The sequence below is a fragment of the Oryctolagus cuniculus genome, chromosome 2 (assembly GCF_964237555.1).
Source record: "Oryctolagus cuniculus chromosome 2, mOryCun1.1, whole genome shotgun sequence".
Lineage (NCBI taxonomy): Eukaryota > Metazoa > Chordata > Mammalia > Lagomorpha > Leporidae > Oryctolagus > Oryctolagus cuniculus.
Window position 1 is genome coordinate 109707637 of NC_091433.1, and position 16071 is coordinate 109723707.

The following is a 16071-nucleotide window of genomic DNA, read 5'->3' on the forward strand; positions in this document are numbered from 1 at the left end:
GTTCAAGTCCTGGGTACTCTGTTTCCATTCCAGTTTCCTGCTGTGCATCTGAAAACATAGAAGATGGCCCAAGTTCTTGAGCCCCTTTCATCCCATGGGAGACCAAGATGGAATTGTTGGCTCCTGGCTTTGGTCTGGCCCAGAACTGGTTGTTTTGGCCATTTGTGTAATGAACAAGCAGATGGAAGATTCATATTTATCTCTCTCTCTCCTTTTCTCTCTCTCTCTCTCTCTCTCCCTCCCTCCCTCCTCTGTTCTCTGTTGCTCTTTCAAATACATACATACACAAATCTTTTTGAAAATTCTGTATTTCCAGAGTTCCAGTTTGTTTTCCAGCGGCATATGGTATTTAAAAACCAATATGTAGGCACTGCTTAAAATTTGAGGATAAGATTCTGATGTTGCACACATAAAGAGGAAACAACTCAAAGTATAGTTCACTCATACTATTTTTTAAATTTATTTTTTAATTTTATTTGAAAGAGCTCTTCCATCTGCTGGTTTACTCCCCAAATGCCTTTCTCAGCTATGTCTGGGCCTAGTTGAAGCCAGTAGTACAGAACTCAGACTTCTACTTGGCTCATAGGGACTCAGGCACTTGGGCTATCACCTGCTGCCTACCAGGTTGAACATCAGTAGGAAGCTGGATTAAAACGGAGTATCTCAGACTTGTAGCAGGTACTCCCATATGGTATATGAATATACCAGGCTGTGACTTAACTGCTCTACTGCATGCCTGCCCCATGCTATTTTCTGAGCACAGTGTGCTTGAACTGATTTGCCTTGCCTACACTATCTGGAAATGAGAGTCTGTACTCTAAATTTCTATCACCTTATCATGTTCTAATCACAGAACAAGTTTTCCATATTCTTTTCTATATTTTATTTGGCTTTTAAAAAACATTCTTCTTCTAGGTGAATTTTAGAGTGATACAATAAGTGCTGCTAAAATACATTGTTATTTTGAAATGTACCAAATTGAGTTTATTATTTAGCTTAGGATAGAAGTCATTTTTTTACAAGATTGAGTCTTCCCATTTAGGAGTAATAATTTCACTTATTCTTTTATAGGCTTCAGTAAAAGGCTTATAGTTTTCTTCACAGAATCTTTTGTCTATTGTGTTATTATAATGTAATTGTTTATAGTTTTGTATTTGTGAATAGTATCTTTTTAACATTTTTTTCATTGAATTTATGTGTACAAAAAAGTGCCTAAACCATAAAACCACTACTCAGGTCAGTCAATTGAGCCCAGCTGTCAGCCTGAAGCTCTCTGTCTGTTCTTTCCCAAGCACAACTCTTCTCCTTTCTTCTTTCCTAAAGCCAGCAAATTATTCAGTGTTGGGAACTGTGGCAGTTAAGCAAGAGAGACATTTTTCCCCACCACAGAAGCCTTAACAGGTATTATTTATTGTGTATAGGCCTATGTTTTAGGGACAAGGGATAGTCTAATTGATCATGTTTTTGAGACCAACTCTAACAATAAGCAGATAGCTTTTACATAAGCTGTTTCTTACTTCCTCTGTCCTTGAATAAAGCAGATTATGATGTTCAAATAAAAATAGCCTTTCTAAGGTTTTTATAGTTTATGTGTCAGAAAAGTGCCTTTTAGTTTATCAAGTTTGATATATAATTTGTAAACCATTGTTCTGGTTATTTTTAATGAGGTTGTGGAAACTGCCTTACCACACAGTCTCGGTTACTGTTCAGTACTGTGGATTAAGTACATGGATGATTTCTATCCTCCCACAATCTTAGGTATTTGTGTCCAGTTCTATCCTTAGGCCTCTTCTCACTGTGTACTTTGTCTCTGAGCTGTCTGAGTTATAGTCACACATGTATCTTTATAAAATACACTTTTGTTTCCTGGACTATCTTTTCTTGTGATTTTCTCACATTTCTTAAATGAATGACTTTTATTTAGGGTCATTGTACATCTAGTTCATTGTGTTTTTAGGGATGAGGAATTTGACCCAAGTCTGGCCTAGAGAAATCTTTATGGAAGAGGAAAAACAGAGGAAATATTTAGTGAATTATTTAGAAATTAATGATTATGCTATAAAACATGTTATATTCATTATGTGATTACATATAGCCATCTGTTTGTACCTTGTCTTACTGTCTTCTTGAAAACAAATACAATCTTTATAGTTGTTTGTACCTTTTGAGAAATGTTAGTAGTATGTTGAAGTGTCAGTTGTAAAAACTTTTATCCTTCCCTCTTCATCTTTAAATTTTTGAAGTTATAAGTAGAGAGTATGCACATTTTTACAAATAATAAGAGCACTAGGGGTCTTTGTTGTGGTGCAGTGGATAAAGTTGCTGCCTGTGACCCCAGCTGCTCTACTGCCAATCCAGCTCCCTGCTAATGTGCCTGGGAAAGCAATGGGAGATGACCCAAGTTCTTGGGTCCCTGCCACCCGTGTGGGAGACCCGGAAGAAGCTCCTGGCTTCGGATTCACCCAGCTCCAGCTGTTGCGGCCATTTGGGGAGTGAACCATCAGATGGAGGATCTCTTGCACTCTCTCTCTCCATCTCTCTGTTTCTCTCTGTAAACTCTGCTTTTCAAATATGTGAATAAATCTCTAAGAAAAAAATTAAGAGCATGGGGCTGTTGCTGTGGCACAGTAGGTTAATCCTCTGCCTGCAGCGCTGGCATCTCATGGGCGCCAATTCTAGTCCCAGCTGCTTCTCTTCCAATCCAGCTCTCTGCTGTGGCCTGGGAAAGCAGTGGAAGATGGCCCAAGTGCTTGGGCCCCTGCGCTTGCATGGGAGACCCGGAAGAAGCTCCTGGCTCCTGGCTTTGGATCGGCGCAGCTCCGGCTGTTGTGGCTATCTGGGGAGTGAACCAACGGAAGGAAGACCTTTCTCTCTGCCTCTCCCTCTCACTGTCTATAACTCTTATCTCTCAAATAAATAAGTAAAATCTTTAAAAAAAAATTAAGAGCACAAAGTTATTATATGTTGACTGTCTCTTATCTGAAATGTTTCAGTCCTGAACTGTTTTGGATTTCAATTTTTTAGAGGGGATTTTGTGTATATTGGCATACTGAAATACCGTGGGGGTGGTACCCACTTCTAAACACAAAATTCAATTATATTTCATATGTACCTTCTATATAATTTTGTACATATATGAACATAATTTTATATGGTATTTTTAGTGCACCTATGTTTTGATTGAAATCTGTCATGAGAGATTAAGTGTGGAATTTTCCACTTGGAGCAACTATTGGCAGTCAAAAATTTTTAGATTATGGACCATTTCAGATTTTGAATTATTTTCAGATTAGGGATCTCAATTTAAGTGCTTCATTATAAATAATGTCAGAGCTCTTTTTTGTTTTCAGTTCTGCATCAATAAGTATTTTCTTCTGAAAAGTTCAACAATTCCTCATCTTATAGTCCTATTTGGATTATTGTATTTTTTGTTGTCTTTTTGTTTGTTTTTTGAAATATTCTAACAACATTTTCGGTTTTGCTTCCAGAAAAATTGATTGCATACCAACGAGAATTTCTTGCTTTAAAAGAACGTCTTCGAATTGCTGAACATAGAATCTCACAGAGATCTTCTGAATTAAATAGCATTGTACAACAGTTTAGGAATGTAGGAGCAGAAACAAATGGAAGTAAGGATACACTAAATAAGTTTTCAGGTACAATATTTTTTGTAATGTAAAAGCATTTTTAAATGACTAGAGTAAATCTATTTGAAAGTTCTGAAAAGTAGTTTATCAACCATCATGTTATCCCATTTAGAAAGAAAAATCATATAAACCATTCTATTCTGGTACATTATAAAATAATTTTTATTGCTAAATTTGATTTTAAGAGAAAAATAGTGAATTAAGTTTCAGCTCTATAAATTTCATGGACAATAATGAGGAACTGGCATCTTTTGAAAACATTTATAATGAGGTTAAAGTTTATTTTGTGATTCATATATGGACTTCAGCTGTACTCTGGAAAAGTCTTTGAATTATTTCATGCAACTAGTACTCTTGAGTATGATTTATAATAAAAAAAGACACATGGGTATATGATAGATACCTTTGGGAGCAGCTGAACTCTTCTTTCACTGAGAACTTCTGGTCAGAGTTAAGATGAATGCCAGTTATTTTCTATTTCTGTATGCTACTTATTCTGATAATTAAATTAATATGTATTTAATAATTTACTTCCAAATTTGCATGACCATTCTATGTTGATTTTTTTCATCTATTCTAAAAAATATAAATTCTTATCTTGAGATCTGCTGCCTTACCTTGTTTTCAAAGTTTTATGTTTCTTACTTCCTTTCCTGATAAAATTTTTGCTGTGTGAGTAAATATTCTTCAAGATAGTGGTTTTCTTTGTTTTTGTTTTAAAAATTTATTTATTTGTTTGAAAGGCAGAGTTGGTTGGTGCTGTGGCTCAGCAGGTTAAAGCCCCAGTCTGCGGGCGCCAGTTCACATCCTGGCTGCTCTACTTCCGATGCAACTTTCTGCTATGGCCTGGGAAAGCAGTAGAATATGGCCCAAGTCCTTGGGCCCCTGCATCTGTGTGGGAGACCCAGAAGAAGCTCCTGGCTCCTGGCTTCAGATTGGCGCAGCTCTGGCCATTGTGGCCATCTGGGGAATGAACCAGCAGATGAAAGACCTCTCTTTCTCTCTGCCTCTGTCTCTCTGTAACTCTGCCTTTCAAACAAATAAATACAATCTTAAAAAAAAAAAAAAAAGAAAAATAGTTACCTATTTTGGTTTTGGTAGGTTGAGATTGGCATGCTGTACTTTATAATAATTTCTTAAGAAATTAAACATTAATGTCTGACAGTAATTTGTATTTCTTTTGTGAATTTGGTTCTTGTATTTTTTTAATGGGATTGAAGCTGCAAGTCTTTGCTGTCATCTTCCTTATTTAAAAGTTGTATTCTAGGTCAGTGCCGCGGCTCACTAGGCTAATCCTCCGCCTTGCGGCACCGGCACACCGGGTTCTAGTCCCAGTCGGGGTGCCGGATTCTGTCCCGGTTGCCCCTCTTCCAGGCCAGCTCTCTGCTGTGGCCAGGGAGTGCAGTGGAGGATGGCCCAGGTGCTTGGGCCCTGCACCCCATGGGAGACCAGGAGAAGTACCTGGCTCCTGCCATCGGATCAGCGCAGTGCGCCAGCTGTAGCGTGCCAGCCGTGGCTGCCATTGGAGGGTGAACCAATGGCAAAAGGAAGACCTTTGTCTCTCTTTCTGTCCACTCTGCCTGTCAAAAAAAAACAAAACAAAACAAAACAAAAACAAAAAACAAACCACAAAAGTTGTATTCTAATTTGATAAGAACTTTAAACAACATTTTTATACTACCAAGTGTTTCATACATTAAATTATTCATTGGTTCCTATTTGAAACTATTTGAAAGTTAGGATCTGTACTGTGCTGTTCAAATATTTCACTTGAAGTTTTTTTAAAAAATACATCTTTGCAAAATTTGTATAAAATATAGATGTATGAACAAAGTGAAAGTTATTGGTGGTCAGTGTACTATTATATTTCATCAATGTCTATTTAGGCTTTCTTCACCTTATTTAGCATCATGCCTCTGTGAGACTTGGGTTGCAAACATGTCCTTTTCATTTTAAATGGGGAATCTTCTTTGCCACAGTAAGAATTAGGAAAGAAAATTCTTTAGTTCTTATAGTTTTTTAACTCTTATTTTATAAAATCAGCTTCAGTAGGATAAGGTATTCCTGTGATTGATTGTACTTCTATGTTTCAGATAATACCTTAAAACTATTAAAGGAGTTAACAAGCAAAAAATCTCTTCAAGTGCCAAGTATTTATTATCATCTGCCTCATTTATTGAAAAATGAAGGAAGTCTTCAACCTGCTGTGCAGATTGGTAATGGAAGAACAGGAGGTGCGTCTATTTTGTCCCTTAATGTGATTCTATTGCCTGTCATAGTTGTGTTATGGACGTTATTAACCATTAGAAGTCTAACAGTTTAAATAATACAAATTCTGTCATCTGAATACAGTAACTTTTGGTTCATATATTCCATTTTGAAAGCTGCTAGACATTTTTTCTTCATAGACCAAAGTAATATTGCTAAAAAAGGTCATGAAAAATGTAGTTCAGGCAGATAAATGTTTAAACCTTTATAATTTTTCTGTTTTAAAAAAATTGGGGGTGGGGGTGAGCATTCGGCACAGTGGTTAAACTGTTGATTGCGATGCCAGCAGCACACGTCAGAGTGTGTAGGTTCTAGTCCTAACTCTGCTTCTAATTCCAACTTCTAGCTAATGCGTACCCTGGACGCAGCAGATGGCAGCTGAAGTACTTGGGTCCTTACCACCCATTTGGGAGACCTGGATTGAGTCCCTGGCTCTTGTCTTTGGCCTGATCCAGCTGTTGTAGACATTTGGGTAGTGGAATATCTTTGTCTGTCTCTCTTTGCTTTTCAAATAAATTTTTTAAAAATTTAAATATTGGCCGGCGCCGCGGCTCACTAGGCTAATCCTCCGCCTAGCGGCGCCGGCACACCAGGTTCTAGTCCCGGTTGGAGCGCCGGATTCTGTCCCGGTTGCCCCTCTTCCAGGCCAGCTCTCTGCTGTGGCCAGGGAGTGCAGTGGAGGATGGCCCAGGTGCTTGGGCCCTGCACCCCATGGGAGACCAGGAAAAGCACCTGGCTCCTGGCTCCTGCCATCGGATCAGCGCGGTGCGCCGGCCGCAGCGCGCCGGCCACGGCGGCCATTGGAGGGTGAACCAACGGCAAAGGAAGACCTTTCTCTCTCTCTCTCTCACTGTCCACTCTGCCTGTCAAAAAAAAAAAAAAAAAAATTAAATATTTATTTATTTGAGAGGTAGAGTTATAGAAAGAGGGAGAGACAGAGAAAGGTCTTCCTTCCACTGGTTCACTACCCAAATGGCTGCAACAGCTGGAGTTGGGCCAATTTGAAGTCAGGAGCCAGGAGCTTCTTTCAGATCTCCCATGTGGGTACAGGGCCAAGAACTTGGGCCGTCTTCTACTGCTTTCCCTGGCCGTAGCAGAGAGCTGGATTGGAAGAGGAGCAGATGAGACCTGAACCAGCACCTCTGTGGGATGCCAGTGCCACAAGTGCCAGTTTTACCTGCTGTGCCACAGTGCCAGCCCCTGAAATAAATATTTATAATAAATTAATTGGGTATGACATTCTGTAAAATTCCAGATATTACATACAAAATTATTCTGTGTGTGTGTGTGTGTGTGTGTGTGTATCTGTGTGTTTTAAGGAGAGGAGAGGATGCTAGCCTTCCAGCATATTCAAAAGGCTCTGTAACTCTAAAAATATTAAGAAATATTGCTTAAGGATACAGGAAGGAGAATTTTTAAAAAAAGATTTATTTATTTAGTTCGAAAGTCAGAGAGAGAAGATATATTTCTTCAGTGGCTTCACGCCCCAGGCAGCAGCCAGGAGCTTCTTCAGAGTCTCCCACATGGTTGGCAGTGGTTCAAGTACTTGGGCCATCTCATGCTGCTTTTCCCAGGCCATTAGCAGGGAGCTGGATCAGAAGTGGAACATCCAGGATATGAACTGGTGCCCATAGTGGGATGCTGGTGTTGCAGGCAGTAGTGTTACTGGCTACACCACAATACTGGCCCCAGGAAGGGAAAATTTTAATGTACATCTGGGTGCTTTTTGTTTTCTAGCTGTCTGCTTTAGCTACCTTTCAAAAATACTATCAGCTTTATAAAACTCTTAACTATTAAAAAGCTGATTGAATATGACTTAAAAATAAAACATTAGTGTATTTCAGAGGAATGAGACAGGATAGCTCACCCAATAGAACAGTAACTGACTTGTGAAGCTTCACTTTAGTAAAAGACACACACTGGTCAAATAACCAATTGTGCAAATAAGTGTATAATTGCAACTTTAAGATATAGAGGATATTGAGAATCTATAAAAGGGGCATTTGACCTAATTAGGGAGTTGAGGGAAGTCTTAAATATACTTGATCTGACACCAGTAGAAAATGCATGTAGTTTAATGTTGAAGTATAGAGGGATAGTGTAGAGTAAGATTGAAACAAGGGTTGTAAATTGAGGCCAGATAATGTTGACTGTTTTGTTTTGTTTTTAATCCTAAGAACAGTAAGAAGACATTGAAGGGTTTTGAAGAGGGCTGATTAAAGATGACTTCATAAGATTTAAATTTTGTGGGGCCGGAACTGTGACGCAGTGGGTTTAAGCCCTGGCTTGCAGCACCGGAATCCCATATGGCCATCGATTCTAGTCCCGGCTGCTCCTCTTCCAATCCAGCTCTCTGCTGGGAGGGCAGTAATGGATGGCCCAGGTCCTTGGGCCCCTGCACCCACATGGGAGGCCTGGAGGAGGCTCCTGGCTCCTGGCTTCAGATCAGCCCAGCTCTGGCCATTGCAGCCATCTGTGGAGTAAACCAGCGGATGGAAGACCTCTCTGTCTATATCTCTCTCTGTAACTCTTTCAAATGAATAAAATAAATCTTAAAAAAAAAAAGATTTAAATTTTGCAAAGATCACATTTGCTATGATGGTAGGGGTGCTTGAGGATGTGGGAAGAAGAGTAGATGAAAGAGATCAGCTTGAGGTCTTTAGTGAGGTTTTAGTGATCCACTTGAGAAAGGATGAATTTGGACTATGTAGTAGTAGGAATATAAGAAAGAAGGTGGATGTAAAGGTTGTTTGCAGTATGTTGGGATATAAAAGAAAGGACATCAGGGCCAGGTCTGTGGTGCAGTGGATTAAGCCACAGCTTGCAGCACCAGCATCCTACCTGGGTGCCAATTCAAGTCCCAGCTGCTCAACTTCCCATCCAGCTTCCTGCTAATGTGCCCAGGAAAGCAGTGGAATATGGCCTAAGAACTTGGGCCCCTTCACCCACATGGGAGACCTGGAAGAATCTCTGGGCTCCTGGCTTTGGCATGGCCCAGCCCCAGTCATTGTGGCCATTTGGGGAGTGAATCAGCATATGGAAGATACCTCTCTCTGTCTCTCCTTCTCTTGCTCGGTACTCTGCTTTCAAAAAAGTCATAGTGATGAACTGGATTTGTAGACTCAGGCAGAAGGGTGGTCAAGGATAAGTGCTAGGTTTCTGGATTGAGATACATAGTAAGGACTATTCCCTGAGTTAAGGGGACTCAGTGATAATTCACTGAATTTTGTAACATTGATTTGCAAGAGAAGATCATAAACTTGGATATAAGTTTAGAGGTGATTTTGAGATACTGCAGTGGAGATACCAAATAGGCAGTTGGATATTTAGGTGTAGGATGCAAAGTAGAGATTTGAGCTGGTTTAATTTTCAGTCATTGTTTGCAAATAAGTTGTAAGATGAGATCACTTAGGGCTTAGGACTAAGTTCTTTAAGCATTTAATTTCCAAAGAGAAAAATGGAGCCAGGGAAGAAAGAGAATTGTCACTAGGCAATAGAAGAAAAAATTGTCATGAAATATAAGGGGAAAAGGAATAAATGGCTGAAGTCAAACCGTAAGGAAACTTGGTAGGCTAAAAATATTTGACTAGTGGTGAATATTTAAAAAGGGACATAATTTAGTTACAACTGAAGGTAATTGAAGATTGCCAAATTAAAATTATTCTTAAATTTTTCTTGACTTTAAGTACTACAATTTGAAAACCTCAGGAAAGTGAAAGAAAACTTAAATCAATTTATAAACACCATGAGGAAGGGTTTTACCTATCTTATAACTGTATTTCAGATTGTCTAGTGTGTAATAAATATATATGCACGATTTGATATTTGAATTGAAAATATTGGACATTAATCATTGGAACAAAATATTTAATCTTACCTTTTGGCTCTGTTTCTATTTGGCTCCCTGGTCCACTTTGCTCCTCCAAAAAGGATGATATGAACATATTCTTCACTTTGCTGACACAGTTCTGAACTGCAACTCCTTGGAGTACCTATGTTTCCTAGGTTGTAAGTCATAGAATGTTGTATCAAACAGAACAAGTGGAGTAATGCTATTGCCTAACAACTCCAAAATCTCAGTGAAACAAAGGGTTCTTTATGTTTTTGCTTATGGTACGTGTCCATTAAGGTTTATGGGCTTCCTGCTTCATTGATTGATTAAGGATCCAGGTTGTAGAGCAGTTCCTGTACTGAATATTGCTGGTCTCCAGCCGAAAGAGGAAGAAGAAGTGAAATCTTACCAGGAGCTCAGAAGTCAGGGGAAAACTGCTCTTTTTTTATGGTAATTCTGCCAATTACTGCAGATATAGTTACTCTAATTCTGTAGGTTTGGCTAAATTTAGTACTTTCATTTTTAGTTTTGGAGTTGTTGCATGCCTTGGTTTAAACTAAAGAATTTGAATTTCAGCTCCAAAATAGTATATTTGAATATTTGGGAAATCTGTCTTATTCCCTAAACCTACTGCCTAAACTTAAACTTGGTTTAAACTAAAGAATTTGAATTTCAGCTCCAAAATAGTATATTTGAATATTTGGGAAATCTGTCTTATTCCCTAAACCTACTGCCTAAACTTAAAACAGAAACAAAACAACAAACCAAGAAGTGGGGAATAGAGGATTTGTATTATTACTTCATAACGTTTTTGTGTACTCTTGAATTAGTATCTGTATTACTTTTTCCATAAATGAAATGTTTTGAACTCCAAATGAGTTAACATTTACTTGAGAATGCTTCACATTCACAAAGTTTAACACTATGTTGTTAGACTTTTAGTCTATATTCTAAACATTTTAAGTTTTTTTTTTTTTTAATTTAAATCCTAAGGGAGATTGAAGTATATGAAAATTTGCTTCCAGGGTAACTCATCTTGTGTTTTGGCATCTCAAAGTAAAATAGTCAAAATAGAAATTTTGCTTTGGAGCCCTCTCCCCATCAAATGTGTTGTTAGTAAAAGATACCCATTTGCTTACTCAGCTCCTTGTTGGTTCCTCTATTTTGCTTGCTTTTGCAAGTCTGAAGCCCCATTGGTGAAGATCTCTCAAATCTATCCATTCATCTTCATCTCTTCAAACACTCTAATTCAGCGAATTAGTTTCTTCCTAAATTATGTCCTCAAGATGTTTTCACCTTTAAAACGGTATTTTTACTCTCTACAAAATTTGGCAGTCTCTTAAAATTACAATTTGGATAGTGTCACTCCCTTTCTTACAATCTCTCAATGGCTTTCTCTTGCACTCAGAATTAAAACTAAATTAAAAGCCGCCTTCTGTAATGCCAGTACCCCTTATGGGCACCAGTTCATGTCATGTCTGCTCCACTTCCAGTCCAGCTTCCTGCTAATGGCCTGAGGAAAGCAGTGGAAGATGGCCCAAGTGCTTGAGCTCCTCCTATCCATGTGGGAGACCAGGAAGAAGCTCCTGGCTCCTGACTTTGGCCTGGCCCATCCCCAGCCATTGTGGCATTCTGGGGAATGAACCAGCAGATGGAAAAATCTCTCCCTCTTTCTCTTCCACTTTCTCTCTGTAACTCTGACTTTCAAATAAATAAATCAGTCTTTAAAAAAGAAAAAAGCCAAAGTTCTTATCTGTGTGATATAACCCCTGACTCACTTGATTTATTCTTCTTTAGATGCGTTCTGTTCTTTCCATTTCTTGACTATGTGAAAATCATTCTTTCTTCAGGGCCCTGCCATTTCCTTTTCTGAAATTTCCTTCCCTTCTCTTTCTCATCACTAGTTGTAAGCTCAGTTGATACCAGAGGGGCCTTTCATGATTACACTATCTATAGCAGTACTACTCCCTACTTCCAATTCACTACTCTTCCAACATTACATTTTAATTGTTATAGACTCTATGATACTCAAACATTATATTATTTATTTATCATTTACCCTTCCCTCCTTTCTAGAAGGTAAATTCTATAAGTGCAAAGACTTTGTTTATGTTACTGTTATATATCTAACACATAAAATAATGTCTTGCATTTAATAGGCTTTCAATTAAGTATAGCAAATTATTTCTCTTTTTGAGTCCTTGACAACTCTTCATCCCTAAGATGGAAGAGAGGGATATGGGTTGGGACCTAGGGATGGTCCCTTAACCATCTTTGAAACCTTAACTTTGAAACCTGCAGAAGCATGATGGTAGGTTAACTGATCGATGATTTATGTCATTCTCACTTCAATTTTTTTTTTAAAGAAAAGATTTGTTTACCTATTTGTAAGGCAAGTTTACATAAAGAGGGAGAGACAGAGATTTTCCTTCCACTAGTTCACTTCCCAGATGGCTGCAACAGCCAGGCTTGGGCCAAGCCAAGTTGGGGAGCCTGGAACGCCATCTGGATCTCCCACTTGGCTTTCAAGGGCCCAAGCACTTGGTCACTTCTGCTTTCCCAGGCACATTAACAGGAAGCTGGATTGTAAGTGGAACAGATTTGACTCAAACTTGCACTCATGTGGGATTCCAGCATTGCAGGCAGTGACTTAACCCACTGAACCACCACTCTGGCACCTGTTATTTTTTAAAGTTACACTTTAAAAAAATTATTCATTTTACCCATTTGCAAGATAAAAAAGAGAGTACACTATGTATCTCCCATCTACTGGTTTACCCCCTGAATGCCTGCAACAGCCAGGCCTGGGACAAGCTGAGGCTGGGAGCAGGGCACTCAACCGAAGTCTGTCTGTGAGTGGTAGGGACCCTACTTACTTCAGCCATATTTGCTGTCTCCCAGGGTACACATTAGCAGGAAGCTGGAATCTGGAGTGAACTGGGACTTGAACTTACTAGTACAGGATGCTGGCATCCAAACCAGCATCTTAACCACTGTGAAATGCTCTCACCCCCTTTTTTAGCTTTAGAATCCTATGAATTATCAGTACTTTGTATTTTATCTCTAACAAATTGTTAAAAAACATAATTTACTTTTAGGGTTTGCAAAAATACTTTTGATTTATAATGCTCAGAATATTAAGACTTTAAGAAATAATTTTTGAAAATTTAATGGAAATCGTCAGTTTCATAACACAGTGATCCCCAAAAGTCACTGCCATGTGTAGAATTGCACAATGGAAGGAGCAAAATGGGATTAGGATCACAACACTCAAAAACTTTGTTTTATATGTAAAAATGACAAGAACAGGGGTAGATGTTGTGGCATAGCAGGTAAAGCCATGTGCCTGTAATGTTGGCATCTCGTATGGGTGCTGGTTTGGTGTCCTGGTTGCTCCACCTCTGATCATGCTTCCTGTTAATGGCCTGGGAAAAGCAGTGGAAGATGGGCCAAGTGTTTGGCCCATGCCACCCACGGGGGAGACCTGGATGAAGCTCTTGGCTCCAGCCTTCAGCCTGGCCCATCCCTGGCCACTGCAACAACTATCTTGGGAATGAGCTGGTAGATGGAAGATCTCTGTCTCTCTGTAACTCGGCTTAAAAAATAATAATAATAAAAATGATTGCTGTTAAATATAAGAGTGGGAATAAGAGAGGGAAGAGATGTGCAATTCGGGACATGCTCAAGATGACTTACCTCAAACGGTAGAGTTAGAAACATACCAGGGGATTCCAATTCAATCCCATCAAGGTGGCATGTACCAATGCCATCTCAGTAGTCCCAGTGATCAATTTCTGTTCACAATTGATCATAGTGATAGGACTAAGAACCAAAGGGATCACATAAACAAGAATAGTGTCTGCAAATACTAGCTGATAGAATAAAGGGAGACAATGATCCAACATGGGAAGTGAGATACACAGCAGACCCATAGAATGGCAGATGTCCTAAACAGCACTCTGGCCTCAGAATCAGCCCTTAAGGCGTGTGGATCCGGCTGAAAAGCCCATGAGAGTATTTCAGGCATGGAATGCCAAGACACTCTGGAGGGAAAAAAAAAAAAACACCTAAATGAAAGATCTCCGCAAGTGAGATCCCAGTGGAAAGAACGGGTCATCAAAGAAGGAGGTACCTTTCTCTGAAGGGAAGAGAGAACTTCCCCTTTGACCATGGCCTTGTCTAAATATGATCAGAGTCGGTGAACTCAGGGGGCTTCCATAGCCTTGACAGCTCATGACAAGAGCCTAGGGTGATTACCGATGCCATAAACAAGAGTGTCAATTTGTTAAGTCAACAACAGGAGTCACTGTGCACTTACTCCTCATGTAGGATCTTTTTCCTTAGTGTGCTGTACATTGAGATTTAATGCTATAACTAGTACTCAAACAGTATTTTTCACTTTATGTTTCTGTGTGGGAGTAAACTGTTGAAATCTTTACTTAATGTATGCTAAATTGATCTTCTGTATATAAAGAGAATCGAAAATGAATCTTGATGTGAATGGAAGGGGAGAGGGCTTGGGAAAGGGGAGGGTTGCAGGTGGGAGGGACGTTATGGGGGGCAAGCCTTTGTAATCCCTAAGCTGTACTTTGGAAATTTATATTCATTAAATAAAAGCTAAAAAAAAAAAAAAAGAAAATGGTAGCGCAGTTTTACACATTGCATGATTGAAAAATAGGTAAATACAAATAGAGTACTCTGCCTTGAAGTAGACCTAAGGTTTGCTTGTTAAAGTGGCTGTAGACGTGTTGCAGCTCTAAGTTACAGTGAAGTGGCGCATAAGATGAGTTGGCTGAATTCCAACTGAAGTTGTAACACCAAGCGTGGCTGAATGTGGTTGGTAATGTGTGAACTGAGGAGGCTAGAAGATGTTTGAGGTATCTGTTTTATTATTTCTACGTGGTTCTGTGTAACTTTCTGAAAATCGCTGCTGGGTATGGTTTTCAGATGATGACCTAGCAAGTGTCTGTCTCAGAGGACAAGTTGCACTTCAGGAAATGTGAAATTCACATTCCCAAATTGTTTCCTAATATATTAATCATGTAGGAACAAAAATTGGATTCAAAACAGGCAGTGTAAGGGCCGCATTGTAGCGTAGTAGGTAAAGCTGCCTGCAATGCCACATCCCATATGGGCTCCAGTTTGTGTCCCAGAGAGACATGAGAGGTCTTCCATTCTCTGGTTCACTCCCCAGATGGCTGCAACTACTGGAGCTGGGCCAGTCCGAAGTCAGGGGCCAGCAGCTTCCTCTAGGTCTCCAATCCTAGGTCGATCCAGGGAGCTAGATCGGAAGTGGAGCAGCCAGGACCTGAACCATCTCTTATATAAGGTGCCAGTCCCATAGGTGGTGGGTTGACCTTTTACTCCACAGGGCTGACCCCTAACTAAATAAATTATAAAAAAATAAAATAAAACGAAAAACAAGCAGTGTAATAGAATTAACTAAAGTTTTAGACTTGAACAAATAGTGTACAATGTTTCCATATACTCAGTGAACCTAAATGTTCTTATCTATATTAGTGATCAAAACCAGGAAATTAATGTTGATACTGTACTATTAACTGACCTTGCTTCCTATTCAGACTTTGTCATTTTTTAAAAATTATTATTATTTATCTGTTCTAGGATCTAACTCAAAATCTTATATTTCTTTTTTTTTTAAGATTTATTTTATTTATTTGACAGGCAGAGTTATAGAGAGAGGTAGAGAGAGAGAGAGAGGTCTTCCATCTGCTGATTCACTCCCCAGATGGCCGCAATGGCCAGAGCTGTGCCGATCCAATGCCAGGAGCCAGGAGCTTCTTCCAGGTCTCCCACGTGGGTTCAGGGGCCCAAGGAATTGGGCCATCTTCTACTGCTTTCCCAGGCCGTAGCAGAGAGCTGGACTGGAAGTGGAACAGCTGGGACTTGAACCGGTACCCATATGGGATGCCAGCGCGTTAATCCGCTGAGCCACAACATCGGCCCCCAGATCTTATATATTTTTAATTGTCAAGTCTCAATCCGTAGCAGTCTGGAACAGTTCCTTGTTCTTTGTCTTTCATGACCTTTGAAGAGTATAGCCTGGTTATTTTGTAGTTTCTCCAAATTTGGATTTGTCTGATGTTTCCTCATATTTGGATTGAAATTAGAAATTTTTTATCAAGAAAACTACACAACTGAGTTGTATCTTTCATGATGTGTGATATACTTGAACCTGCTATGTAACAGTCAATTTTTGTTTTTAAAGTTTTATTTATTAAAGAGAGATCCTTTATTTATTTATATATAAATAGAGATACTTTTATTTATTACAGAGAGAGTGAAGCCTGTTGCTTCACTACT

The 16071-nt window shown here is 39.2% G+C and overlaps 1 protein-coding gene across 8 annotated transcripts in view; it reads left to right on the forward strand.

The window, feature by feature from the left end:
• The window catches only part of MGAT4A (alpha-1,3-mannosyl-glycoprotein 4-beta-N-acetylglucosaminyltransferase A), a 116702-nt gene that overhangs the window by 39645 nt on the left and 60986 nt on the right, over window positions 1-16071 (forward strand). For 5 of the 8 annotated variants that reach the window (XR_011386465.1, XM_051842664.2, XM_070068757.1 and 2 more), the window contains exons 3-4: window positions 3489-3656; window positions 5741-5881. Coding sequence is in view for 7 of the 8 variants with exons in the window: in XM_051842664.2 (XP_051698624.1) it covers window positions 3489-3656; window positions 5741-5881 (309 nt within the window). In the remaining variant the exon portion in view is untranslated. The remainder of the gene's footprint in view (window positions 1-3488; window positions 3657-5740; window positions 5882-16071) is intronic. The other 3 variants (XM_070068758.1, XM_070068759.1, XM_051842667.2) reach the window with 1 other exon arrangement.